The sequence below is a fragment of the Corvus cornix genome, chromosome 5 (genome assembly GCF_000738735.6).
Source record: "Corvus cornix cornix isolate S_Up_H32 chromosome 5, ASM73873v5, whole genome shotgun sequence".
In the NCBI taxonomy this organism is placed as follows: Eukaryota; Metazoa; Chordata; class Aves; order Passeriformes; family Corvidae; genus Corvus; species Corvus cornix.
The window spans coordinates 59,556,918-59,584,326 of NC_046335.1; the positions used below are offsets into that span (position 1 = coordinate 59,556,918).

The following is a 27,409-nucleotide window of genomic DNA, read 5'->3' on the forward strand; positions in this document are numbered from 1 at the left end:
GCCGCACGCTGTGGCCACCAGCTCCTCACCCTCGATGGCACCACAGTGCTGCCCCCCAGGCCTGCTCAGCTCTGCGTTACGAGGAATAACTTTTCCCAGGAAACAGCCAGGAAGCGACACTCACCACCTGCCACCGACTGCGGGAGCCCCGTCACCTCCCTCCATGGGAGACATGTTTGCAGTGAACAAGGCAAGTAACTCCCTAATTGGTCAGCACATCTCTCATTAGCAGCTCCTAGTCAGGGACAGGACAGCCCCGTGTCCACATGTGCTCACCTTGGGCTTGATCCCATCTGATTCTGGTCAGCTGGATGCTATGAGTGACATTCCAGGCACGCCATGGAATAAGGCTGTGCTTCCCTGTGGAGAAAACACCTCCCAAGTAGACAGGGAGTACAGACACACGTGTACCTGTTGGTGCACCCACCTGTGCAGTTACCTGTACCCCAAAATGCTGCCCTGGGAACTAAAGGGAACGGCTGGGCACACTCATGCTTTCACCGCATTTTATTTAACAACATGTTATTTTTCAACTATATTTAACTGGAGACGCTCCAGTGTGTTCCAAATTTGCCCAGCACAGACGGAACACAAGGAAAACAAAAATCCTTTCAATACCAAACTAAGAACTTGTACTGACTTTGTCAAGGCAATTAAATAAACCAAACAAAGATTCATTTCTCTAAGAAGAGGTAGGGAGGCCCTGGCAGGAGGAAGCACTGGCAGATCTTGCAGCACTTGCTTTAGATCCATCTCAAGAGAGATGAGGAGACTGCTGTAATCCACATGGTGGAGGATCCAGTCAGGCAAAGGCAAAGCCTCCAAAAGCCAGTCAGGGCTGGGACGGAAGAGAAAGGGTTCCAAATGAAGTTTTCACAGTCTGTATTATCCAAAGCTTTGGAAGGGGATTGGGAGTAGACAAATGCTGTCACAGTATCAAAAAGTCAATGAAAAATGAGTCTGCTAGTGAGGAGAGTGCTGTTGGCACAGGAGAGACCGTTCCTGCCGGTTGCCGATCCAGCCGGCCCCGTGTGTCCACGAGCAGCTGCAGAGGTAGAACCCTCACACGGTGACCTTCTCCATGACATTGTCTGGGACGTGCACCTCATCCCCTTGCACCGTCACCGTGGCTGACTGGCCACAGATGTGCTGGTGGTCCTTCCAGTCCTGCCAGGGGAGAGCAGAGGGAAAGGCTGTGAGCAGAACAGGCCCTTGAAGAAGGGCCCTCACTGTGTGAGAAGCACCTTCTCTCCACGAACCAGACCAGTGATGGAGGGCAAAGGAGCCACGCACTGGATTAGTATAAGAGGTGGAATCGGACTAAGCAGAATGCTGCCATCTCCACACAAACCGACGTCCAGGATATCAGTGCCAGGTGGAAAATTTACTGAGTCAGAACCTTGACTTAAAGCCTCTCCTGGAGGGCAGCTCATGACACTCAGCGCTCCTGAAGGACAGTGCTGTGCCAGGATCTTAGTTCAGCTAGGAGAACAGATTCCTCCTGGAACTGACTAAATTCAGGACAGCTGACTCAGCTGAACCACCCAGCAGAGCTGTGACTGGCCATCCTCTGCAAGCAGGGGCCAAGGCTCACTGTAAGGGACTGGTCTGAAACATGACACACAGCAGCTTCCTCCACTGTACTTCACACCCGTTCCCACCTCCCAAGTTCACAATTGTAGAGTCTGTCCCACTGTATCACCTGCAGCCATCACAAATAATGGAAAGGAGAACTATGTCCTCGGTACCATGGTAGGAGCAGCAGAGAAGGAAGGAAGCAGCTCACCAGGACGCAGCAGGAAGGGGCTGTAAAAGTGCTCCCAGCTCCCCACAGTTCCCAGAGAGGTGTCCATGCTTCATTTCTGCTGTTGCTCAGATTTTTTGCATCACCTTTGGGAAGGTGTCCACAAACCTGGGGACCTTCTCTACCCTTTTAACCCTGTCCTGACTTGCAGACCTGCCCCATCACTACAGCCTTGCTGGTGATCGCACTGACAGTGTGGGTTTGGAATGCCTGACCCACACAAGGTTCTGCTCTGACTGAATGGCTGTGCTGCCCGTTTCTACCTCCGTGCTGACACCCATCAGGTGACAGCCTGAGCTGCCTGGCTGTCCCCAAGGTCACGCAGCCCTGTCCAGGGAACTGAATCCCAAGTCACAAGCAGGCTGATACCTTCCGCTGGCAGAACGTGGAGCAGTAGTTGACTTTGTGGCATCCTGTGCACTCGTTGGTGGCCTCCCGACCGCAGTTGACGCAGGATTGCTGTGGGAAGGGATGGAGAGGGACGTGTCACACAGAGACAAACCAGGGGCGTCACCGAGGTGCAACAGAGGTGCTGTGACCGGCTGGAATGCCAGAGCAGTGGGAAAAGCTCCCGTTTTCCAAAATACCCTCAGCACACCAACCCACAACAAACAGGCCCAGCAGCCTCTGGATACACCCTCAGAGACCCACTCTCCTTGCTCTTTTAGCAGGGATCACTTTGGAAAATGGAATGCACCTCTGTTTTCCTTTCTGTTGGGAAGGAAGCTCTCCAAAACTGTGGGTGGACACTGAGTGGTCACAGAAATCCATCTCCACCACCCCAGGCAAACCTCCCTCCAGATAGGTCAGGTATCCATCAGCCAGGTAACTGCAGGAGTCGGGTGTATCCCAACCAGACATGTCAGGCTGTGCACAGGCTGTTGACACACAAGCTCTGAGTTTATCCCAAATTTAAAGGTTTAAAGGCAGATTTCATTGGTGCTTTTGTTGGGTTTATAAGCCCGTGTACGTCTGAGAGAGAGAGACTGAGGAAGGACAACAGACTGGGAATACAGATGGGACCTTCAGGTAATTTTCCCCTGGTTTTAGAGAGGAAAAAGGGATCTGCTCCTATGTTCCTTGGTCCTTTCCCAGTTATGACTATGTAAGGAGTGTACCAAGAGGGAAACAGGAGTCGAATTAAGAAGGCTCTAACAGGACCAAGGATTTAAATCCAAAAGCAAGGCAAGATAGGATACACAGGTGAAAAATCACACCTGCTTTTTAAGGGATGTTTTTGTGTCTATCGCTTTCATCTTATCTTGGTGACATCAATTAACATAACCTGTATATTTAGGTGGAAACAGCATTGAACTGCCACCAAAATAAGCACTTCACAGAGCATTCCACTTCCAGCTCATTAAACTCCTGACAATTCATTAGCACGTCAGCAGCAGTGACAGGAAGCGTTGCTGGGCTGTGAAAAGTATCGTGGGCTCTTGAGTTCCTCCAGGCTCCTTCTCTCTTTGAGCACAACCACCCCAAAAATCAGTGCTCTGATTAACACCCCTTCTCACACCTTTCCATGTACCTGAAGTGAACAGCTGGTGAGACTGAACTGTGCTTGTGCTCCTGATGTGCAGCTGGGGATTTGGGACACCAAAAATGGCTTAAAGCTGTGATTTGGGACTTGCAAAGCCTGCCCTGAGGGGACACTTGACTGGGGCTGTTTGTAACCTGTACAGCTACTGGAAAATGTGGAAAATACACGGGGCATGGTTGTACCTGAAGATCTGAAAGAGAACTGAGCAACACAGCTCTAAGGGCTTCAGTCATGGGTCCAGAACTAACTCCCATTCCAAAAGCCAGAGGAAATCGTGGAGTTATGAAAACCAGCTGACAGGACAGAAAGGAAGCGAGTTCTCTTCCTGTCGCAGCTCTGTGACAGCCACCCACCAGAGCTGCAGCACCACCACTCAGAGGTGAGGGAGACTGATGAACCTGGCCAGGTGACACTGAAGGAGCATAGAAAACTGCGTGGGAAACGGGAGACACTGCTTGGAGCACTGGCCCTACTAGGAAGGGCTCAGATCCCTTGCCAGAAGGCCAGACACAGAGCACAGGATTCCATAGCAATGACAAAACCTCTGTGTCTTTAAATGGACTGAGACAAAGACCAAAAGGCTCTTCACAACACCAGACATCCCCAGCCTACCTTGATGATGATTTCTGTCTTCCCGTCCACATCCTCTGTTTGTTGGAATAACTGGCTCTGGTATTGCTGCAAGGAAAACACACCAGATGTGTCATTTCCCAGCCAGAGCATGACGTGAGGGGTTGGAAAGGGCGCTGGGATGGAGGCTCCCCACGCTGAGCTGTGTCTGCCCAGCCCCACACTGCAGTTGCAAGAGGACAGGGCGGCCCCTCACTCCTCCCTTCTAGGAGAGGGACACTGTCACCTGATGCGGAGACAGGGCAAGGAGCAGGTTGCCTGAGGTGGCAAACTGCCAGCTCAGTACAGCATGTCCTCCAAGCCCAGCTTCCCACTCCATCCAGCCACAAACTTGTCCTTAAAATGGGGGGTTTAACTGCAACCCCCCCCACATGGGAACTGGGAAATTGACACAGGAAACATGAGGAAAACGCCAAGGTAACAGGGACAAGTGGCACATTCCGGGGACAAATTTTGGGTCAAGTCCAGTGATCCTAATCCACTAAGAGGCAAAGGAGTCTGGAGAGAAGGCACAGCCCAACAGATGGGATTAGGGGGAAAAATACCCAGACAAAATCAACACACCTAAGACTTTAGGAACAGCACTAACCATAACCATTACTCCTCCTTGCAACAGAAGAGTGAGAGGGCTGTAGAACAAGTTGTGACTCCATCACTTCTCTGGAGGTGATGTTCACAGCCTGCTTTGGGCCCGCTTTGGCTGCCTGGCAGAGTCACTTCACATCAGCTCAAGCCCAACCAGGTGCTGCTGTACCTGTTGTAGCAGCAATACACTCAACAGTGGGGGACAGGAGTCCCAAACCAACAACACCCAAACACAATCACAAATTAATTATGTGCTAACCCTGGCTTAAACATATTTGGAACAGTTAAAAAGTCTGAAAAAAGTTGAACCCCGTCCTCCAGGCCAAGCGGGTTCATCCAGGAGTTCACTCAACCCATAAGGAGATAAAAGGCTTAATTTACAAGTGTATGACCTGAGAGCACAGTATTTATTCTCCTGTGAAACCACAACCTTCAAAACCTTTATATAACCATGACAGAAATTAAGTTAAAAAAATCCAGGCAGATGGAGGCGGAGGCAGGGAAACTTCTTGCTGTGGCCTGCCAGGGGTGTGATTTGGTTCTGGCCTATTTGACATGGCAATTCCAGCCATGCACCAACCATGGAGAAGGAAAAGGTGTGACAAGAGAGAGGAACGAGCCAGACACATTCAGATCTCTCACAAAAACAGCTCCACAAAACCCAGAACCTCCAATTCCCAAGAGTATCGCTTGCTAGTTTGGAGTACACAAGGCACTGTTTGCTGACCAGAGACATATTTCTTAACTGTCCAACCCTTTTTAAATTAATTTCATACTCTCCAGTCCTGAATTGGTTTAATCCTTCTAAAAAAGCATTCAGATGCCCCAGCTGTTTGCTGATTTAATTTTCCACCTTGCTTTCAAATGAGCAGGGCTCCGGAAGTATCCCTGCTTTACAGAGGGATATTCCAATTAAAACACTTGTCAGATTTCAACACTGATTCTCTTCAATTTATACAGAAAATCCATTTAACACAGCTCCTGAATATCTTTATTATCCCCCAGCAATGCTGGCACAGAATTTGGTGAGCATGTGTAATCTCCCCATCCTAAAGTTTATCTGATATAAACAATGGATTAATGCACACTCAAAAAAATTACACTGCCCAAGCACACCAACACATGTCAGTCCTGTCCTTAAACTCTTCATTTTGGGCCTGATCTGCAAATGTCAAATATCCATTGCAAGAGACACTGAGTCTTTGTTACCCCACTCACCCTGAATTCCTAAATGTCTTTCCTTTACCAAAAAATGCAGTAAATCCAACATGGACATACTAACCTAAGGATCAGATACTCAGCTACAACCTAATTATAATTACTAATGATACTCAAGAACTGTTTTCTTAACAGCCACACGAGATTCCACCAAAGCAGTTGTATTTAACTAATCCCACATAAAATGCCGCAATTCGGAAAAACCTTGTAAATATCTCAACATTTCAATTTCTTGCAATATCATGACACATTTTGGAAGTTCATACATATAACATGGTGCTGGAGGGCTCATGGTTTGCTTTTCTTTCAGGATGTCGTTCCCCAGGACTTCTAAGTAACACAAATGTAACCTTACTCAGAGAATCCTAACACTTTGCAAACTTGCGCACAAGCTGTCTGGGAAGGGTTATTTTCATCTGAGGCACAGTGAGGCCAAGGACTTACCCAGGGGCATCAAAATGACTTGTGGGAAAGATGGAAATAAAATTTGAAGGAGGTCCTCAGTCTTGAAATTTGCCCAACAAACCATGACCCTTGAACAAATTTACAGAAATTAGGAAGTGCAAAGAGAGCAACTGAGTGCATGTCAGAACTGCCAAAACACTAAATTATGTGCTAAAACACCTCCCTGCTGGTGAAGCCTTTAGCTCCAGCACTTGGAACAGTTCCTTCAGAAGGGATAAGGATGTCCCCAGCCCCTGGCACAGGGCTGAGATCCTATGAGTAGGGAGGCAGAGTGCAAAACCCTCATGTCAGACACACTTCTGAGCTGCGTGAGTCCCACAAGCACCAACACAGCCCAGTACAGAGCACAGCTCCTGCTATTTAAAGCTAAGGCAACCAAACTGCTGCTCTATGGGAGCAGGACAGCTCATTTGTGATATTTAATGACTCCAAAGCACATCAAATAATAAATATCATACCGAAACACATTATAGTGAGTGATGTGTAACATACAACAAGGCACCTAAGTTTGTGTATCCACTTGGGAACCAGCCTGTTTCTATCAGGTCTCTACAATCCTGCTCTGTACTAAGTCACTCCTCCAGGAAGAGCTGAGTCTGCGTCTCTGTTACCATCTCATCTGTGGTCCAGCCTTGCTCTGCAGCTCTGACACAACGACGCCACCAGGAAAGGTGCCCCCTGTTTGCTCACCCTCGGAAGGTCTGTCAGTGGAACAAACACAAAGTGGTGATAAAGCACCAGTTTCCTTTGTATTAAATTGGTTCAGAAAAAATCCCCCACCTTAAGGGCAGGAAGACCCCCCCCCCAATCTGTCTCTCATACACCTTAACTGCCCAAAAAGCCATGGGATCACACACACAGAGTAGGAAAGAGACTCATGTTACAAACCACAAGGAATTTGGGAAAGGCCCTTTGACCAACACAAAAGCAGTGAGCCAATTCTTTGACCTCTAGTGTAATTGCTTCCCTGTATCCAGGAACACGGAGTTTTGTCCAAATATGGAATTCACAAGCAGGAATTAATTCAGAGATAGCTACCTGTGATACTGCCCAGATGGTTCCAGGAGCCAGCACAGCTCAGAATTGTCTGGATGACAAAAAATACCACCATGAGCACACAGTTTTACCAAAATGCACAAGTGTGCAGACCCCCATTACACAGAGAATGATGAGACACAAGTGCTGTAACTGGGGATGCAGTAGTTCCTGGGAAAGGGGTTTTCTCTGGAAACAATCACGTGCTCATCCTTCCCATGTCAAGTCAGCTTTAATCCATACACAGGAGGGATTTTAACTCCCATTCCCAAGACAAGAAGTAACTAGAAGAACATCAAAGAGAGCTGGCTTTGGATCAGAGGGTGTGGAGAAGGGATTGAACAACCATTCCAGAAACCACTGTGAGGATAAACACAAGGGAAGATGCACACAGACTGGAAAAAGAGCAGAGTGAAGTTAAACGAAAGCAGATGTTTATCTCTGAACTGTGCCAAAGCTTCCAATGTTTCAGTGTCCCACACTCTGTGCAGCTTTCCAGCAGCAGCCAGCCCAAACCTGGCCAGCAGCACTGGCACCTGTTCTGCAGGAGGAAGGCAGGGAAGGATTACACTCCCAACATATCACACACCTGCACATCAAGGATGCAGAGTATGGGAGAGTTTAGCAGAGCCCACGTGGCAAAGAATATCAAAGAGGCAGCTGTGGATCTGTGGGAGAGGGAGAGCACATTCAGTATGGAGCCATACTTGGGTGCATACATGAGCTGGTGGTCAGAAGGATCCAAGATCCCTACTGTGCATCAGTTACAGAGAAGAAAAGCAGCGAGAAGAGGGCAGTCGTTGTGGGTAATCCCTGTCCACAAGAGAGAATATGGGAACCAGCCAGGGCTCCTGTGAGGCCAGGCAGCCTGCCAGTCCTACCACAGGACTCCTGTGAGATCAGCTTTGCTTGCACAGTTCTCAGCAAGACACCTCTAAACGTTACTGCTTATCTTCCTGAGAGGGATCCGTCTGATTTTTATTTATGCCTCAACATATGCTACACATGAGGTGAAGGATTCCTACAGGGGCTGGACACGTTCTGGCAACCCTGTTCAAGGGGCAGCTTCGCCTGGCAGCCCATCAGGGCAGAGAAGGTTTCCACGATGGGGCTGTGAACAGCCCCCGCACCCGCCCGTAGGGCAAATGCCCGGATGCCCGCGAAAAAATGCCCGGGAAATCGGGCTGTGAGAGGAGCCTTAGCACATAAAAGCAGCTAACTGCGACACACCGGGGAGCTCGGGCTTTCTTGGAGGGCTCAGGGGCTCGCTCGGAGGGTCAGCCTGGCCCTTCTTTCCCTCCCCTCGCCTTTTCTTTCCTGTGGTCCTGCTTCCCTGCCCATACCTGCTTTGCCCTGCTTCACCGTTTCCGCGAACCAGCTCGTTGCCGTGGCGACCTCGCGGCTGCCGCCGCAGCCAGCCACCTCCGCCGCGGCTCCTGCGCCGCCCGCCGCACCGGCCCGCCGCAGCACTAGCCCGTAGCGACCAGCCTGTGGCCGCCGCCCGCACCCAGCCGAGCCCGCAGTCGCAGCCTGCGGCCGCCGCCAGCCGCTCACAAGAGCCGCGCAAGGCAGCTTGAGCCGACGCCGGAGGCACGCTGCTGCTGCTGCTGCTGCCGCTGCTGCCGCTGCTGCTGCTGCTGCTGCTGCCGCTGCTGCTGCCGCCGCTTGAAGATCGTGCCCTGAACCACTGAACGAACGCCGCGGGGGCTCGCTGCGGATTGCAACTCGCACGCTCCGCCTGCTGAGCTGACCCTGACAGAGCGCCGGGGTTCTTGTGGTAACGCTGTCCCTGTCTTCTATTTCTTTCTCCATCTCTCTTTTCCCCTCTCTGCTCTCTTTCCCATCCCACTTCGGTAGGACACTTACCCTTCTTTATGAAGAAACGGTTCTCAGATATAATATTGTCGCATTTGTACTTTATTTTTGTCGGAGAAGTCTGTCAAGACGACTCCTCCCTGACTCCCTCTTTTACACTGGGACAGAACACTTCCCCATACACTCTGGGATAAGCTGTTCCATATATCCCATCGAAAGCCTCCAACAGGCTCACCTGACAGCAGCCACTGCACTGCTGAACACTCATCAGCTTTCTCAGACCAGGACCCAGTGCCCACATCCCATAAATTTATGGACAGCTGATGGAAGAGCTCAGGATCGTGACACCAAACAGTCTGTACAACCAGCCTGCTGCCCACAGCTCCTGGAATCCCAGAGCACTCTATTCCTTTCCCCATGATACAAATAACTTGGGAAGATCTCTCTCGCTAACACTGCTCTCAAGGCTTGGAGAAACAATTTCCAAGACCACTGCTTCAGCCGGGAATTGCTCTGCTCACCAATTCAGCCCCAAAGGTGCCCATGGCTGAGCCCCCTCAGCCCCTGTGGCACAGTTACCTCTTTCCTCTCCACATCAGCCTGGATCTTGGCCTGTGTGACAGCGGCCTCGCGGAAGGAGGAGCTGGCCTGCTTGGCCTGCTCAATCAGAGTCTTCAGCTGCTGTGCTGTGCTGAGCAGGGAATTGACCATCTCCTCCAGGTAGAGCCAGCTCCGCTGCTCCGTCACCTCCAGCCCGTTCACCACCGATGGCGACATGGCTTTGGTGGGCGTCGTGGGGGGCACCGCCAGGGCAGGCAGAGAGGTCAACACTGGACATCAGGAACAAAAGAGAATATACAGACAGTCAGGGCATTTCATTTCCATAAAGGGGGGGTGGGGGGAGTTGGGTTTTGGTTTTTTTCTGTGTTGTTTGGTTTCTTTCTTAAAACATCGTTTGCAAAATTTCCAATCCAGGAAAGTTTTTGCTAAACAGATCATTCCTTCTGCAACATCAAGTGCAGGTCTGTGCAGAACAAGCCCATGGGCACTCTCAAACCACAGGACAAGAACGCCTCCTCCTGACCTGGATGCTCTGGGAACAGTTAACACCTCCCAGCACTATTGTGGAGAAGCACCATGATGCCACTGTGAAAGTGGCATTCCCAGGAACTCCTCCACCACTGCCAACAACATTTCCTTCAGCCATGGCTAGGTAAGGTTAGAGTAAGTCACTCAGTGACCCAATACTTTACAGAAACATCCTGATGTTCCTTCCCAGATGTCAGTTCTCATGTTGCGAACCACAAAACTCAGGCACTGATCCACATCTGTGCTTCCTGAATTCTGACCTTTACATAACCCTGGCCAGACACTGGACTTAACCCCAAACAGTCACCAATACCTCCAAGTGAGCGTATTCCAAACATGCACTTCCCAAAACCATGGGTTGGGAAGCCCTTTAATAACCCAGCAGTTGCTGTGTCACTGAAGCAGCTACTTTTCATATTAGATGTGCATGTACACTGGGAGATCAAGCTATGAGGAAATTAAATGCAGACCCAGGAACTCCACCATACACAGCGTCAGCTCAGCTTAGGTAACATTCCGGGAAGAAATGTTATCTGGCTTTACTTTTCCAAAATGCAATAAATACCATCTGCCATAAAACTCAGTCCAAGACATTCACATCTACCAACACTGACCTCGACATTCCTCACTGAATTCTTTACCAGCAAAAAGAAGGTACTACCAGGCTCAGGGCTGTGCAGACTTCTTACCTCAAAATGTCCTTAATTAAAACAGTAATTTTAATGAATTTGCACACAAGTGGCGTGGAACTATTTGCACTTAGATATGAGTATGAGATAAACCGGTCTTTTTTATCAGTGTCTGTTTGCACAAGAGCCTTTCCCACTCTCCATTTCCAGCACAATATTTATCCCTGCATGCCATTTGATAACATATCAAACAGGAATTACTTCCGATTCCTCATTTTGGCACAAGCACCTCAGGCAAGCGAAAGTATTCACCGGTGAAAAAATAATCAATGTTTAATTAGTAACATCAAGATCTGACTAAGTCTTAACACAAGAAGATCTGACTCTGGAGACCAGGAACATCCTGTGCTGGTCCAAATAAATAAATAAATAAATAAAGGTCATACAGAGGGGATTGAAAACTGACACCAAACCTGCCCAAAAGTACCTCCAGCATGCACCACTGGAGTCATAAAGCCATGTGAGGATGTCTAGAAAAGCTTCTATGACATGATTTTAAAGGGGTTCATTCTCCTCAGACCAAACACTAAATAAATGTTCAGCCACAGAGCCCAAAGAGGACAAAAGCCTGGAAGCAAGAACTTTAGGGAAGGCAGGGAATGCAAGATGACTCACGATGCAGAATCACAGCAGCTGCCTCCGGCAGAACCAACAAATCAAAGTTCCCAATAAAGAGTGACAAACTTCCCACAGAGTGGAAACCTGCTTGTCCAAATCTTAGTAACTGTAAAACTGACAAGCAAAATAGAGCAAAGTTTAATTTTCTGCCCTAATCTGCCCTTTGCTGAGAAAGATGTGAAGAAATTCAAGCACAGTGAGAGCAAACATACCGATTTTTGGATGAGATGTTGGCAGTGCAGCCTCAGGGAAAGGTGAGATCTGGCAGTTGTCCTGGTAACTGGGATAGTGAGGCTCTGGATGAGACACTCGGCAAGGCTGCTGGACGTTGGTGTCCTGAACTGCAGGAGAACAAGGGCCATGGGAATCACTAACACACCTGGCAGGTGGTTCTTATGCTGCTTTCACCCCCATTTCTTTACATTTTATACAAGTTCCTCACTCTGTGGTAATTCCCAAGGGTTGGAAATGCGAAACAGCAGCATGATCTCTCACAGTCAGCAAGCAAGGAAGCCTGGTTCTGGCTCCACCATGCTCTGCTTTCACATTTAGAGCCACAGGTTCCTTGGTTCCCTCCCACACATTGAAATATCCACGATCATATCCACGATCATCACAGGGCTCCAAACTCCGGTTCTCGGAGCAGGATCATTCCCCCAGGAGAGCTCACAACCCAAAGCATGACTCAGATTGAGAGAACTGAAATGTATGTCATGCATTTATATTTTGTTTGATTTTTTCTGGCATTTTTCACTCAGTTTCAACCCTCACCTAGTATGGGATTTTTTTTTTTTTGGTAGTATTTTAGGTTAAATGAGGAGTAAAGAAAAATAAATTACAGAGATGAACATAAATCCCAGGAACTCAGCAGAGGTGAACACTAGCAGCTGCCACACCTGGGCAAAGTTTCTCCTTTGGTGCAACTGCTAGGATTTCAAGCTGCTGAAATGACTCCACAGGAAGGACAGTGCCTTACGGAGTGGCTCCCTTGAGAAATAAATCCTTTGTGTTGCATTCAAAATGTTCCTTCCTACAGCAGTGGGCATCCAACCCTCTTTTCCTCCTCCCCATGGCTGTCTGGGAGACGCCTCAGCTCTTACCAGCGGCTCCAGTGAAAACATCCCCCTGTGCCGGGCTCTCCGAGATGATGGCCGTGGCCTCCACGGTGGACGCCCGGTCGAAGGTCAGTGCCCCGGAGGTTGTGATCTGTCCAGAGGGAGTCACGGTGACTGAAAACATTAAAGCACTTTCATAATTAACACTCAGCATGGAGGACACACCCGTCCAGCTGTTCATATCCCTGTGCTGCACCATCCAAGCTCAGGGTACTCACAGACCACCAGCCTGGGATAACCCAGTTTGGATCACGCCTGTGACCAGTGCGGTTGGAAACAGGAATAAAAGCCCCAAAGGGCTTCTGAAGGCTCTACTGTCCTTCCAAGGCTCTGGGGGCACGAGGCCAAAACGTTAATTTACAACCTAACACCTCCCAAATCACCACCTTTTCAGTTATTTTACGAACCATAACTTAGCACCTCCCATAAAGGTTCAGTGAGGCCACACACCCCAACAATTTCTGGCTGCTTTATGACAATTTTAGCAAAAATGATTGTTGCTACTTAAATCAACATAACAACCTGTGGACTACTGCTAATTCCATGACATTCCAGAACAATTTTAGCCGTTTATCTACACAAAGTGATAGAATGTGCTTGGCCAATGCAAGGAACAGGGCACAAAATCCTTCTGGATAATTACACCTCAGTGGCTTCAGAATGTTTAAAACCCTTTTTAGAGAGGATTATTTAACTGGCACCATTAATTGGTGATGGGCTGATTCTGTGGCACACAAAAATTAAATTTTAAAATACGGTAGCTACAAATTCCTGGGCTGGTGAAATATGTGGCCACCAAAACAAGAAGTTCCCTCTCCCAGTGCCAGCATGAGAGAACGAGCAGCCTCACAGCACCTCACAGAACAAACCAATACAGATTAAACCTATCTGGGGCCTAAAAAACCCAAAGCCACGAAACAACTCTGCAGAATCCTTGCGTGTTTCTCCTCCTACTGCTGCTGATGATCTAATCTTACGGGTTTTGTTATTTTTTTACATTTCTGTTGCTTCCTCCTCAACTCACTTTGTACTTTTACTGTCCAAATGATGCCAGTGTGCCGAGAGCAGGAGGACACATGGATGTGACGGGGGATGTGTGAGCTGGATCAGCTTGCAAATTAATTCCTGTTCTCACACAGATGGTTTGCCAATCAAACCAGTAAGTAACAAAGTGCGTGCTGAATGTTGGAGAGGGATGTGCAGATCAAAGCATCACCTTCTGCCTCCTTCATTAACAACTTTCAGGCTGGGGGTTTCGTTCCAGCTGCTTCCAGATGTTTTTTCTACGTATTGCAAGGAATAGCAAAAACCTTGCTCCAGTTTCTAAGGGACACAAAGAAGCTCAGGGGATGGAATGGGGATTTCTGCAGAGCAGAGAAGGGCCAGCCTTCCCCAAAATCTAATTCCAGCAGGAAATTTCCCAATTGTTATTTGTGAAAAATCTACCTGAAATCCACTATGGATCCAGGCCAGGACTCTGTAGTTCTCCCCCCACTGAGAGCTGGTACAGGGGGCAATATAATCATAGACTATAACCATACAATCCTGGAATGCTTGGGCTTCAAAGGGACCTTAAGGTCATCTCTTTCCACCACCCTGCCATGGGCAGGGGCATCTTCTACTAAGCCAGGTTGCTCCAAGCCCCGTCCATCCTGGCCTTGAACACTTCCAGGCATAGGACATAATCCAAACCTCTCTCAGCACAAAATATGAAACCTACTGTTCACTGCACAAGCATGTCATGATGCTTAAGCCTGAGTTTCCTGGAAGTCTAGAGCTGCACTTTTTCCCATTCAACTTGTGTCCAGATGTGGCAACACTGCTACTTTCTGTAAAATAGGAAGTGACACTGAGCCAATAAAACCATCCAATGAAAAAAATGTGACCAAAAAAAGGACATTTTTCTCAGTTGGACAGTTCCAAGGAGCCACTAACAGACATAAAACACCTAGTGGGGCAACTCTCCAAAGAAAGGGAGCAATTTTTACCAGGAGAAAAGAACCTACACGTAGTTGCAGCAGTGGCTGGAAGCAGAGTGATGTTTTTGGAGCAATTCTTCTTCACTGGAGTTGCAGGTATTTCATTTTCTTTTTTCCGCCTTTTATATGGCACAAAGAGTCGTATAGGGCCGCTCTGGGCAGAACAACACCGGAAAGAAAATGAAAAGAAAAAAGGAGAAGGCATTAGCTGAGGCACCTCTTTGAAGACTTTGGGTTTACTCTCATCTTTCCAGGAACAGCAGCACGGATCCCCATGGATGATGTGTGGTTTGCAACAATTGACCAAAACACCTGAAAGTTTTCCAAACAAAAAGAACTTTGAAAAAAAAAAAAAGTTAAACCCGGCTCCCTCCATTTGAAGAGGCACAAATTCAACCTCTTCCCACTATTATTTAAGGAGTAGAACTGGGCAGATAATCAGCTGCTGGCCAAAATGGTGGAAAGAAAAGAGAAAAGGAGGGAGGAGAAGAGAGGAAGAAGTTCCAGGCTAGGAAACAAGCACATGAGTCAGTTCTTAGCAGAAAAGAAAGGCAAAGCACCAGCTCAAGCTAAAGTCTTCTGCTTTCAGGACTTAAACCTCACTTTTGAAACAAAAAAACCAAACCCCAAATCAACTAAGCAGTTTTAATATGATAATATTGATCTGTCATAAGATTATGATGTTACTTCTTTACAAAAATATTTTTCCAAATCAAAACATTGTGAAATTTGAGTGAAAAATCACAAATAGCATTGACATCCCCAAAAGGCATTTTGCATAGATATATTAATTAGGAGAAAGAAAATAAGAAAAAAGCAGTATGATCCAGTTTTACTGAGGCTGTTCTGCAATAATGCCAGCAGTTCCTTATCTCCTTTCTCCGTGGGGCAGAGACACTCACGTGTCAGGGCACTCAATTCCCAGGACACCCATTACCTGCTCGCCCAAGGGCTGCGGCAGCTTGACTGGTTAGTTTTTCCAACAAAAATAATTAGTTCCTAAAGTAATGGATGTAAAGCCCCCCACTCACCAGTGTCATGTCATCACAGCAAGCGGCACAAGTACACGAGGCAGCGTGGGGATTTAAAATCCCATCCTGGAATCAGAAGTGACCAGTTCAGCATGAGAGTCACCAAAATCACCCAGAGCACACCTTGATCCTGCTAAAAAATGTGGATGGCTCCCATAGTGGTACCCATTCCCTCCTGGATGCTGTACAGTAACAGAGAGGCCAGTTCACCACACCAGAGCAATGGGGTGAGAGGGTCAGAGGAGAGCAAAGGAAAACCAAACCTTTTCCACACCCAAATGCCAGGAAATATGAATTTGAAACTTGATTTCTGCCCAAACAGAAACTGTCAGCCTAGTGGCAATGCCAAGTTCTCCAGGAGACTCAAATAAAGGACCCAAATAATGGATGGTGAAAGTGAAGAATATGTGTCAGGCAAACACACGGAAGGAGATCAGGTTACTGAATTACAGTATCATGGGTGAGAGCTCAGTTCCTGTGGCATAGCTCAAGGCTGGGCTTCACCCTGCAGAAACTCTTTCCAGTATAAGCAGGATTCCCAGTGTGCTATTTGAGACACACTGAAAACAATTCCCCTACGTCACTGACTCTCAACCAAAGCGAGCGCTGCTCCTGTGCCATCAGCACCTGGCGCCAGCTGCCCCTTCCTGCAGAAAGGAGGGAGCAAACTTAACCTTACGTGGATAAGGCACTGCAGGGGCCGCCCGGCATAGCGGATGCTCCTCTTCCAGTCCTTGCTGCTGGCTCGCCCCGCCATGGCTTCAAACTCCGTGGGGCTGTACCAGTTGTCCCCTTGCTTAATGCACCTGCCACGGCCTCCTGAAGTAAAGCACCACAACACGCTGTTAGTCCTGGTTAAGGATAATTTTGCCACTTCCCTGAAGAAGAAAATATGGAAATTGCTGGACAAAATAGCAGTTAATCTGTGAGAACCACCAAATCTGCCCATTGGCTGCTTCCCATTGCTCTGAGATAACTATGTCCATTTATTATCATGGCTGTGACAACGACTGGGCATGGTCAGAGCTCCAACTCTGGGCCTCAAAAGGCTATAAAAATTACTCCTCCACATGAAAGAGAAGTCTTTATTGGATAAACACCACAAATTTAAGTCTTTCCTCAATTTGCACTTAAATTTCTGATCTTTTTTGTGTTGAAGAAAACTTTCTGTCCATGAAGCAAGCACTGCACTGGGCAGCCAAGCTGGCTGGCAATTTCTGCTGCTGCTTCCCCAGCTTCCCCACAGGGATAAAAGACAAGAGGAGGAGCTCAGGAGCCCTGTGAAGAGACAAACTCTCTATTCGCATTCCAGCAGGGATTCTTCAGAGCTTTGCAGAAACACAAGTCTACTCATGAGACAAAAATTAAGAGGAGTTGGCCTGTTGCTGAGGAGACACACTGCATGGCAGCCTGGATATTTGCAGGCTTAAGAAAAAGTTAAAAAGCCTCTGAAGAAAAAGCAAAACAAAAGGAAACAATAATATCAAAAGGAACTGGGCTGGCTTGGAAATTCTCTTGGCTTTTTTCCTCTCATGATCAGCCCTTAAGAGTAGCCTGATTAAAAGAAGAGTACAGAAGGAGCTGTGCCACTCCTCAGCCTGGGTGGCAGTTACCTGAGCCGAGCCTGTTCTTGTACAGAATGCCACTGATATTCCGACACCGCACCGGGAGCTCGTTCTCATACACAGACGGGTCCCAGTTGTACTTGGTTCCGCTTTTCCCCTGGACGGCTGTCAAAGGGGTAGGAGGAGACTGTGGTCCTTGGAGAAAAGAGAAAAGAAAGGTGACAGCAACCAAAAGGCAGAGTGGCTGTTCCATCCCATGCTCGGCTGGGTGATATGCCAAGGGGTTGACTGGAGCAGATGGAACCCCCCCTGCCACAACGGAGCAGCCTGAACGATCCGAGAAGGGCTGGTAATTAAGCAAAGAGGACCTGAGGAAACAGGCTCTAATAGGGAATTCATGCTGAGATTGTGACCTGATCCTTACACCACCTGTAAGCCACGGCGTAAGGAGCTGGCTGGAGATTCTCCTTCCCAGAGCACATCCTGTGGGCAGTTTTAGAGCACTGAAGGTTTGCTGTGCCATCTTGTGGGCAGCAAGGAAACTGCCAGGCAGCCCTGAACAAAACCTCACCGATAGAGACACTGAAGTATCAGCCAGTGACCTGAATGGACATGAAAATGTGCTCCAGGAGCCTTGGAAAGAACACGTGCAGAACTGGGACACTCGGATTTTTATTACCCATGTTAAAATGATTCGTGTGCCCTTGGGGGTGGGATGGGTGTAAAAAGCCCAGTAGCAAGGCAAGGTTTTTCAAGCAGCTTCTTTGCCAGGATTAGGGCAAAGAATGAGGAAATTAAACACATTTCTGACAGGAAAAAATTTTAAAAAATAATAAGCATTCTTGTACTCCCAAGAAAAACACAAAACACTGTGTGAAGACTTGGTATCTTAAAGGTCTTTTCCAATCTGAACAACTTTATGGTTTTAAGAGAGGGCAAACTATCGTTATAATATTATGCACATATTTTTAGATTCTAGAAAGACAATTAGGGGGGAGAAGAACCCATCCCTCTGGGAGAGTGACCCACCACAAGCAGACTGTCTTATACCTGGTGTGAGAGGTGCCGAAGGCCCCTTGATCCCGGTGGTTTCGACGATGCTGCCATCCGTGTGCACCACTATCAGAGTGGCTTTTTCAGGGTTCAAGCTGTCACCAATTTGGAGGGCTGTTCTCCCAGACTACAGAAGAAATAAAGAGTTTAAATTGATTAAAATACTTCAACACAAATAGATTTCAATAACCCACAGAAACCCAAAGTTCCAATCAGTATGGCAGTTATTAGGTCAATTTTTGAGTGTTCGGACAAGCAAATTCAAAGATTTCATGTTCCAGGCCATCAGTTCTGTTACAAAATGAGTACGCGGGGGTGGAAAGGTGAAAAAGCTAAGAATAAAACCCCTGTATGTCCCCCAGCTAATGAGTTTGTGGCTTAAAGCCTGGATGTTACAATGAAAACAAGTCTTCGACCTTACTACAGCTTTTCATTTACCTGAGAAACTTTGTCAAGGCCCTCAAATGAAAGGACGGACTTACCAACACATGTCCTGAAATTGAAGCTGCATTGGCCACAGATGTGGTGAAAACATTGTCTGCAGAGGCCCCCACGTTGGCTACTGTCACTGTGGTGACTTCTGGAATGTAAAACAGGGTTAATTTAATGTTCTACTGCATGCAGAGAGCCTGATGAACAGCTGAACAACAACAAAAAAGTTCCTTCTTTCTTCCTACTCGAAATTAATTTTATTTTTCATGGCACCTTTGTTATGAACACAATCATTCTAATTTTTATTCATCTCTGAGTTCAACAGGCTTTAACCTCCTTGAAACCAGGGCAGTCACTATCAGCATGTGATGAACTAAGGGAAAAATAAGTATTGCACCTATACTAGGGATACTCCGAGCTGCGGTGCTTTTATTTAAACAGGGGCGACGGGCAAACATCAGGATAAATGGAACAACTGACTGCCTCTGTCACGTATTAATTCCAATGGTGCCATGACCTGTGCGCTCCGTCCAGTTAAGAACTGCCCAAATTTACAGTCCAGCGTTTCTGTGGTGTTCAGCGCTTGGACTGGCTCGAACCTCTGGGTTTTCACGTGGGGTGAGGGTGAAAGAATAACTCCGGAGACACCCGGGCGGGCGCCGGGCTCTCTGGGCTCTGCGGCACCGCAGTTGGGCTGCACCACCCTGCGTGACCCGGGCCACGGGGCCGTGTGGCTCAGGTGCACGGGGCGGCTCCCGCCCTTTACTGTGTGTGAAGGGGCGGAGTGTGGGATTCGGTGAGGGGGTGGGAGCGCTCCCTGAGGGAGCTCGCTGTCCCAGCCCGAGCCCCGGGGGCTGTGTGGGGGCAGGAGGCCGGGCTGGGGGAGCCCCGGGCGGGCTGAGGGAGCGCTGCCCGCCCTGACCTGCGAAGGCAGCGGCGGCGGCGGCCTCGTCGGCGCTTGGCATTGGCGGTGCTCCCATCTCGATGTGCTCGGCGTCTGCCGCCATCACCGTTACCGCCTCCTCCTCCTCCTCGGGCTCCGCCTCCCCTCCGCTGCCTGCGGTGGCTCCTGCTGCTGCCCGGGTCCCGCAGGCAAGCCGAGCTGTCCGGCGGCCGGGTCGCCGTCGCTGTGCTCCATGCGCGGGGCCGGGGGTGGCCGAGCCCGCCCCGCCGCCCCCCCGGGCGCGCCTGAGGGGGGCCCTGCGGGCGGGGGGGGGGGGGCCGGCGAGCCGAGCGGCGCCGAGTCTGCCCGAACGCTGACGAGCCGGTTCGGGGCCTTCCGACCGACTTCCGATGAGGCCCGAAGCGGCCCGAGCCGCTCGGGCCCCTTGCGAAGGCGGCCGGCGCGCGCGCTCCCTGCCGGCTGGCCAATGGGGCGCGGCCGAGTCCGCGCGGCGCGGCCCGAAGCGGTACCTGACGGATCGGGTGAGACCCGAGCCCGCCCGAACGCGGCCGAGTTCCCGAGCGGTGCGGCCCGGCGAGGCGAAGAGTCCCGAGCGCGCTCGAGCCGTTTCCGATCTCTGCCGAAGGCGGTAGCGAGGAGCGCCGATGTGTGCCGAGTCCTCTCCGATCGCACCCGAGCTCCGATCGCCGGCCCGAACGGAGACGCCCGAACGGGCAGCGCCCGAATCCGCCCGAAAGAGACCGAACCGGGCCGAACGCTCCGATCGCGCCCGAAGGCGGGTTGGGCGGGGCGAGCGGCCGCGCGCGGGCTGCCGGGACGGCGGAGGACCGGCGGGCGGGGCGGGGTGCCAAGATGGCGGTGCCGAGCCGAGGTGAGCGGTGTCGCGATAGCGGCGCGACAGCGGCACGACAGCCCTTTCCGGGGCACCGGGGAGGGCTATCTCCCACCGTGCTAGAGGTGACCTCTTGCAGGGGACATGACTAGAGCGAGGCGGGGCCGAGGTCGAGCCCAGCCCCGGTGGCATATCGCGACAGCCCCGACACGCTGAGGCAGATCCCGGTGGCGCGTGAGCAGAGCCTTGGCGCATGTGCGGGCTGAGGAGGCACCTTGACCCCGGGAAGGACGCTTTCCTGAGGCCGAGAGACGCCGCATAAAAATCCACATTTTTGCTTCAAATTAGGAACTGCTGGGATCCAGAGGGGAAAAAATTCATCCTTAGTGTGGTCAAAATCATTAATTTCCAAATCTTTCACAGAGGTCAAAGTTTTTTCCCAAAAATGTAAGTTTCTGCCCTGAGTAGATATGGGTGGTTTAGAAAATTTTTGCCGAATTCGTAAAAAAAAAATTGTAATCCCAAGTGTGCAGTGAGGTGCTCTGGGTGATGTTCACCACAGCTGCTGCCTTTAATACAGTTTTATGTTAAAAATGAAGCCATTTTGTTAGAAAATGGGCCATGCTCCACCTCAAATCCCCATTGTCAATGTCACTCACTCTAAAATCAGCACCAGCCTGGATAAATAACCATAATACGTAAGATTTTGTTGGGTGAAGCACTGAAATGATATACTCAGGTGGTTTAATAATCCCTCTTGACTCCAGAGTCCCTCTCCCGGGTGTGCTGTGGGGTTTCAGGGTTTATCCCTGAATGTCCCGGTCGCTCTGGGGGAGGCAGCACATCCTCAGGAACAGTGGCTGCCATCCCAGCCTGGAGCGGCTGCAGGAGGCTCACTGCCCTCTCCTGGGAAAGGATTAAGGAGAGTTCAGATACAAAGCTGGGGAACTGCCCTGAGGGAATCCACTCAGAGTTGCCTATGGGAATTGTATGACTCCAACCATCATACAATTCAGCATCAGTGGTGTAGCTGCACTTTTGGATATTGAATGAACATGGAATCCTGGAATGGTTGGGGTTGGAAGAGACCTTAAAGCCCATCCAGTGCCACCCCCTGCCAGGGCCAGGGACACCTTCCACTGTCCCAGGCTGCTCCAAGCTCTGTCCAGCCTGGCCTTGGGCACTGCCAGGGATCCAGGGGCAGCCACAGCTTCTCTGGGCACCCTGTGCCAGGGCCTCCCCACCCTCACAGGGAAGAATTTCTTCCATTATCAGAGCCATTCTCCCTTGTCGTGTCACTCCTAAGTAACAGGATGAGTTTTAGAGCCCCCAGTCCCAGTACAGAGAGCTGAGAGGAGAGGATCAGGTCCAGGAGACATTTCAGGTCATGGACACGTTAATCACCTAAAATCATGTGCCTGTTTCCACTGTGTTCCCAAACTGGACACCTTAATTAGCTGCCTGGAGTTAGGGGGAATTAATTTGGGCCTAAGTGCATAAAAATCTGAGGTGAAGAGGACATTGACTTCAGGAATCCGGGGATGAGGATGGCGGCGTGACAATGATGAGCTGTCCCTGAGCAGACAGATGAAATGGCCTTTCACAGGTTTTACTCTCCCTGGAACAGAAATCCCAACTGTGTCTCAGAGAGGCTGAGAATATTAATGAGGAACTCAAGAGGTGCTCCAGTAGGTCGGTGCTGTCATGTTGCATGGCAATTTTATGTGATTTTTTCAGAAAATAATAAGAAAGTGAAATGTGTTGGTTGGGTCATTGGAAATACTTGGTTTGATTCCTGTGGGCAGTCAGAACACACTGAGGTTGGACGTGGAATGACTTTGTGAAGGGTTGGACTGGTTCGGACAGATGACATTTGGAGGGATGGTATTTAGAGGAACCCTGGAGCTCTGTGTTCTCCACAAACTTTCTCACAATTTACAAGCAAATGGTCCCTTCTGGTTCCCATGTTCACCTCCTTCCTGCATAGTTAGAGGGGATGAAGTGTCATCTGCTGGGAAAGGACAGGATGAACAAGTTCTGGGTAATGCCTGTGCACTCCTTCAGGCTTAGAAAGAGCCTAAAGTTCCTCACTGAAAGTGGCTTTTCCCAGTAGGGATTTCCCCCAAATTGTTTTAGGCTTCATCTAGGTGAAAAGGTTATTTTTGGAACCTGAGCTCCACTATCTGGAAAACAATAAATGTTCCTGGAAGGTGAAAAAAGAGATTCCTCCCAGCATTTAGATACCATTGTTAGAATGTTTCAGGATTTAGACTTATTTTCTTCTCTTTATTTTCTCCTTCTCCATGCAAAGGAAGAACATCAGAGATTGTATCCTTTCTGTACCACTGCTCCCTGCATGCGGGAATCCTCAAGAAGACTGCCTCAAGTGGATTCCTATCTTCTCCCCAGTAGCTCTGCACAGTGCTGGGGCTGTGCTCCTGAGCTTTCCATCAGCGTCATCCACAGGAAGCACAACCCCATTGCTTCCAAGGGAAGATGTTTTGTGCAGGTTTAGCTGGGATTTGGCCCTGATGGGCTCCTGCAGAAACCCCTTTAGCCCCCCTGCAGTCATGACTTAACTCATTTTCTTAGGAAAGGAGGCTAAAAATTGCATATATGGACTGCTGGACACACCCCCTGCATCACAGCTCACAGACAGCTGACACAGCTGACAAGAGATAGTAAAAGCAGCTCTCAGTAGTAACTTCCTCCTCTCTTATGGTAAGTCACCCCACCTTTACTCCTGCCAAGATCCAAGTAACTTCCTAGGAGGAGACACCCTTGGCTCTGGAGATTTCCATGCTTAGAACCTATCTAGTAATTTTTTGCTCCACCTTCCTTCAACTGGAAAAACCCCAAAACCTGGTTCTGTGTTAATAAAATGAGCTGCTCTGGGAACTGGAATCCATCCATGGTGCGTGGGTGGGTTTAGAAACGGGATGGGCAGTTCCTGTAAAAGATGCCTGGGCTGAAATCCCTGCTTGGAGATATTTGTAGGATTTGAAACGGGCTGGGGGAAAGAGGGGAGTGAATTAAGGCTGTTTCTTAGGAATTTGCATCTCAAAGCTGAGCTCAGACAGGTATGGAGGACAGCTTTTCCATGCTGTGGGGACGAACAAGGCCTGGCTGCTGCACAGAGCCACCTCCAAACACAAGGTTGATGGAGTTTGCCAACTCTCTGTCAACTTCCTTAAGGCTGACAAAGAGGTCAGTAGAAGTAGTCTGGGGCAATGTACATATGCATCCCCCCCACTTCCTCAGGCTAATGGATGCCCCACTACAGACCAAATAAAATTCCTTTAAAAAGGAACTAAAGCCAAGCCTGAAACAGCAAGCTTTTATCCCAGCCTGTGGTGTTTGCAGCCTCAAGTTCCTTCCTGAACCCTCCCCATAGGCCAGGCATAGCTGCACCATTCAGTATGGAGAGAGAGTGCAGTATATTTTGGGGTTACTGGGAAATGGTGATTTTATGGAATAGATCCCACCTCATCACTATGAGAAATCCTTAACAACAGTTCTCAGCTGTCATCACTTCCCTTACAGATCCTGCTTTATGTAAATGGGATTTATTACATCTTCTACTTCCTGGCAACTCTTGCAATGATCATTTACAAAAGTAAGTTGCAGGTATTTTCCGCAGAGCAGGCCGTGCTGATGCACAGCTGGGCTTTGTCCTGCTGTGTTTTCCTGCTTTATTTACTCTGGTTTATTCTCCAGGTCAAGTTTTCAGTTATCCAGATGATTTTTTGGCTCCTGATCTTGCTGTGCTTTTCCTTTTGGCCATTCTGGAAGTGCTTCGATTGTACTTGGGTAGGTCATGTTATCAGTGCACCTGGAATGTAATCTGTAAACATGAATGATTTGGAAATGGAGTCTGTTAGTTGAGCAGATATTTGGAGACCCCTACACCTTTCCTTTCACTCCTGAGGACACCTGCAAGCACCACCAACACCTTCCTGTCACTAAGATGGAAGGGCAGGAAGGGCCTCCTGACCCTGTCCAGAGCATGCTAAAACTTCTTCAAGTCCAATTTTTAAAAAACCCAAATCACCATTAAAATCTGCTCAATATTCCCAAGACATCTATGCACGGTGAGGCTCTTGAATCAATCTGAGTGTCTTTAGGGGTGGATTTGTTCTGCTGCCTTAAAGCTCTCTGCATATTTGCTTGGAGCCCGATCCATGAATAAAGAAGCAGGTTTCAACTCTAATGTAGTTAAACACCAAAATCTACTGAGCTGAGCTTGGAAATAAGCTGCAAGGAAGAGAGAAGGACAGCTTCTCCACAATGACAGTCATTTGAAAGAGGAATAGATTAGCAGGGAATAAGACTTGAAAATGAGGATTGGACTCCTGGAGTGCACCGAGGTCACCATGTGTGAGTGCGGGGCTGGGGGGCTCAGGGCGGTTGAAGATGAGTGCTCAGAACGGTGCAGCTTCAGAAGTGATTCTCTGTGGTAAGAAGAGGTGCCCTGGCTGTGACTATCAACTGATGAGCTGGTGGCTCTCTTGTTTAGATTAACCTTGGTTCATTTTCCTGTTTCAAAATGGATTGTCTTTGGTGTTGGGTTTGTTGTTTGCTGGCAGAGCCTTGATTTAGGCTGGTATTTCAATGTATTTTGAGCTTTTTTAGGACTCGGTAAGAGCAAGGTCCAGGGCCTTTTTTGAGCAGAAATCTTCTCGAGTTACAGCTTGAGCTCTTGTCAGAACAAATCAGACCTCTGGTTTCTGTTTCCTTGCAGGTTTCAAGGGTAACCTGACAGAAGCAGAGGCCCCGCTGGGGCTGAGCCTGGGGCTCACGGTGGGCAGCGTGGTGCTGTGCGTGTACCTGCTGCTGTGGCAGACCTACGTGCTGTGGGCAGACGTGCTCCTCAACGCGGTGCTGCTCTCGGCCTACGGGCTCGAGTCGGGGCTCAAGGTCATGGCCATCGCTGCCTTTGTCAGCTGAGCCTGGCCCCTTCCCACAAGCCCGCCACACATTCCTTCTCTGAAAGAGTGGGGCTTCACTTCCACTATTGAATTCCTTTGTATATAAAAACCCTGTAAAGCTTCTCTCTGTTTAAATTAGAAGTTTTGGGGACAGAGGCGTCCTGCCCAGCAGATGTGTGACGCTGTCCCACCGTTGGCTTATTTATGGGCAAAGGCAAGGGATAAATCAGCAAAACCCATCATGCTCTGGCATTCACCAGGGATCAGTACTAATTACCCACTCCTAACACAGGGTAGGAGCCAGTGCTGCTGGCATGGTGGGAGTTTTCATGGCACAGCAGCAACATGCAGCCCAAGTGACACAGAAATGAATCAGGCCAGGGCTCACTTGTGCCTTGCCACGCACACGTCCATGTTTGAGGGCACAGCTGCTCTCCTGCTCTCATTTGTGTTTCTAGACCTCAGTGGTAATTTCCCTGACTTTAGTAGGGCAGAACCCGATGTATCCCAGTGGGGGAGAGTGGAACTGGGTTTTGTGCATACCTGGAGAGCCAAGCCACAAGGTTTGGCAGCCAATTCTTACTGACACACTGCGTGAGGGGATGTTTGGTTAAACAGGATGGCTTTTAAATTAACAAAACCATTCACCATTCATTTTCCCTTCTGTCCTGTTTAAAAGTCCAACAGCATGTTGGCAGGCTTATTTCTGTTTGGTGTTAAATGTGCTTATTTCTGCTATTCTGCAAAAATTACTACATTCAAGCCTGTCTTTTACCTTCTAACTGGTGCAAGTGCACAGTTTTTTACTGTATCAAAAATATATGTTAATGGAAAGCTTTGGGAGTTTCTGGGTTTTTGAAGAAGCCGATTTTGTATTCAGAAGTTCCTATTTTTGTATTTATTTATTCATTCAAATAAATAATGGTTTAGATCTAAGGAGTGTTTGAAGTGCAGAGCATCTTGTTCAGATCTTGGGCTCCAGCTAAGTCACCCAAAGGAAGACTTGGGCAAGCCTGGATGTGTGTGAAAGCCTCTTCTCAGCCTGATCCTGATCCTGCTGTTGTGTATAGCCCCTTCTCCTGCCCTGAGAAGGTCTGAGCTAATTTGGACTCGCCAGGGGCTGAAAATAGTGGGGTGCAGGCCTGTGGCACCTCAGCCATGCTGCTCTTTGCTTTCTGGTGGGGGACAAAAGACACAGAAGTTCTGTGGAAGGGCCCAGTTTCATCCCTCAGTCATTCAGTGGTTGGACTTGATCATCATGGAGGGCTTTTCCAACCTTAAGGATTCCAGTACCTAAAGGGGGCTTACAAGAAGGCTGGAGAGGGACCTTTCACAAGGGCATGTAGTGACAGGATGAGGGGGAGTGGCATCAAGCCAAAGGAGGATAGGTTTGGATGAGATGAGATAATTTGTGACTCCGAGGGTGCTGAGGCCCTGGCACAGGTTGCCCAGAGAAGCTGTGGCTGCCCCATCCCTGGAAGTGTCCAAGGTCAGGTTGGACATGGCTTGCAGCAGCCTGGTCTAGTGGAAGGTATCCCTGCCCTTGGCAGGGGATGGAAGGAGATGAGCTTTAAAGTCCCTTGCACCCCAATCTTTCTACTCCCAGGCCAGGTAACAGCAAGTTCTGTCCACATTTCACCACCTGACAGTCATAATCAAAGTACCCACTGGCACAAATCCCCTTGGACAGGTCCTGCTAAGCCAGGGCACAGCCGGCCCTTTGCTGCTCCCATGGAAATGTCACAGCAGCAGAACTGGGGCTAAGGAGCATCCAGGAAACTGAACGACCAAATGTTCCTGTGCTTAATCTGCCTGAATGGAGCCCCCACCTATTTGTCCTCCCAGATTTGTTTGGCATGATGGAATGTGCCATCACATGCTTGTTCTGAGGAGTGACCAACATACCGAGCTGTCCCTGCCCCGTTAACGATCAAAGCACACAAGCAAAACTTCCTGGATGGGCACAAAAAAAAGCACAAACTTTTCCTGGTGTTTGCATATGCCTTACACAAAGGTCTGCCCACAGAACAACTGACAGGCTTTAAAGGGAATATTGCAAAGTGGGATATTTACCTGAAT

At 49.1% G+C, this 27,409-nt stretch overlaps 2 protein-coding genes across 11 annotated transcripts; one reads left to right on the plus strand and one right to left on the minus strand.

Moving 5' to 3' along the window:
* Positions 1-489: 489 nt before the first annotated feature.
* DEAF1 (DEAF1 transcription factor) lies at positions 490-21,529 on the minus strand. 7 transcript variants are annotated; one of them, XR_005601985.1, is made up of 15 exons: positions 19,589-21,529; positions 18,717-18,814; positions 18,232-18,361; positions 17,230-17,376; positions 16,296-16,435; positions 15,617-15,682; positions 14,613-14,739; positions 12,592-12,720; positions 11,704-11,832; positions 9,675-9,925; positions 7,870-7,948; positions 7,284-7,332; positions 4,567-6,946; positions 3,960-4,025; positions 2,246-2,263 (listed from the first exon to the last, which is right to left on the minus strand). XR_005601985.1 is itself a non-coding variant. In XM_039552516.1 (13 exons), exons 1-13 carry the CDS (start codon positions 20,655-20,657, stop codon positions 1,063-1,065), a joined length of 2,547 nt encoding a protein of 848 aa, XP_039408450.1. In that variant the 5' UTR covers positions 20,658-21,529; the 3' UTR covers positions 490-1,062. The 7 variants fall into 7 exon arrangements, 2 of the variants coding, with proteins under 2 accessions (XP_039408450.1, XP_039408451.1); XR_005601986.1 differs by lacking the exon at positions 7,284-7,332; XR_005601983.1 differs by having other exon boundaries at positions 4,567-7,332.
* On the plus strand, positions 20,412-26,266 carry TMEM80 (transmembrane protein 80). Of its 4 annotated transcripts, XM_039552520.1 has the most exons (6): positions 20,412-20,441; positions 22,714-22,730; positions 22,995-23,123; positions 23,946-24,018; positions 24,120-24,212; positions 25,144-26,266. In XM_039552520.1, exons 3-6 carry the CDS (start codon positions 23,121-23,123, stop codon positions 25,347-25,349), a joined length of 375 nt encoding a protein of 124 aa, XP_039408454.1. In that variant the 5' UTR covers positions 20,412-20,441; positions 22,714-22,730; positions 22,995-23,120; the 3' UTR covers positions 25,350-26,266. The 4 variants fall into 4 exon arrangements, with proteins under 4 accessions (XP_039408454.1, XP_039408453.1, XP_039408452.1 ...); XM_039552519.1 differs by lacking the exon at positions 20,412-20,441 and having other exon boundaries at positions 21,619-22,730; XM_039552518.1 differs by lacking the exon at positions 20,412-20,441 and having other exon boundaries at positions 21,619-23,123.
* Positions 26,267-27,409: the final 1,143 nt, after the last annotated feature.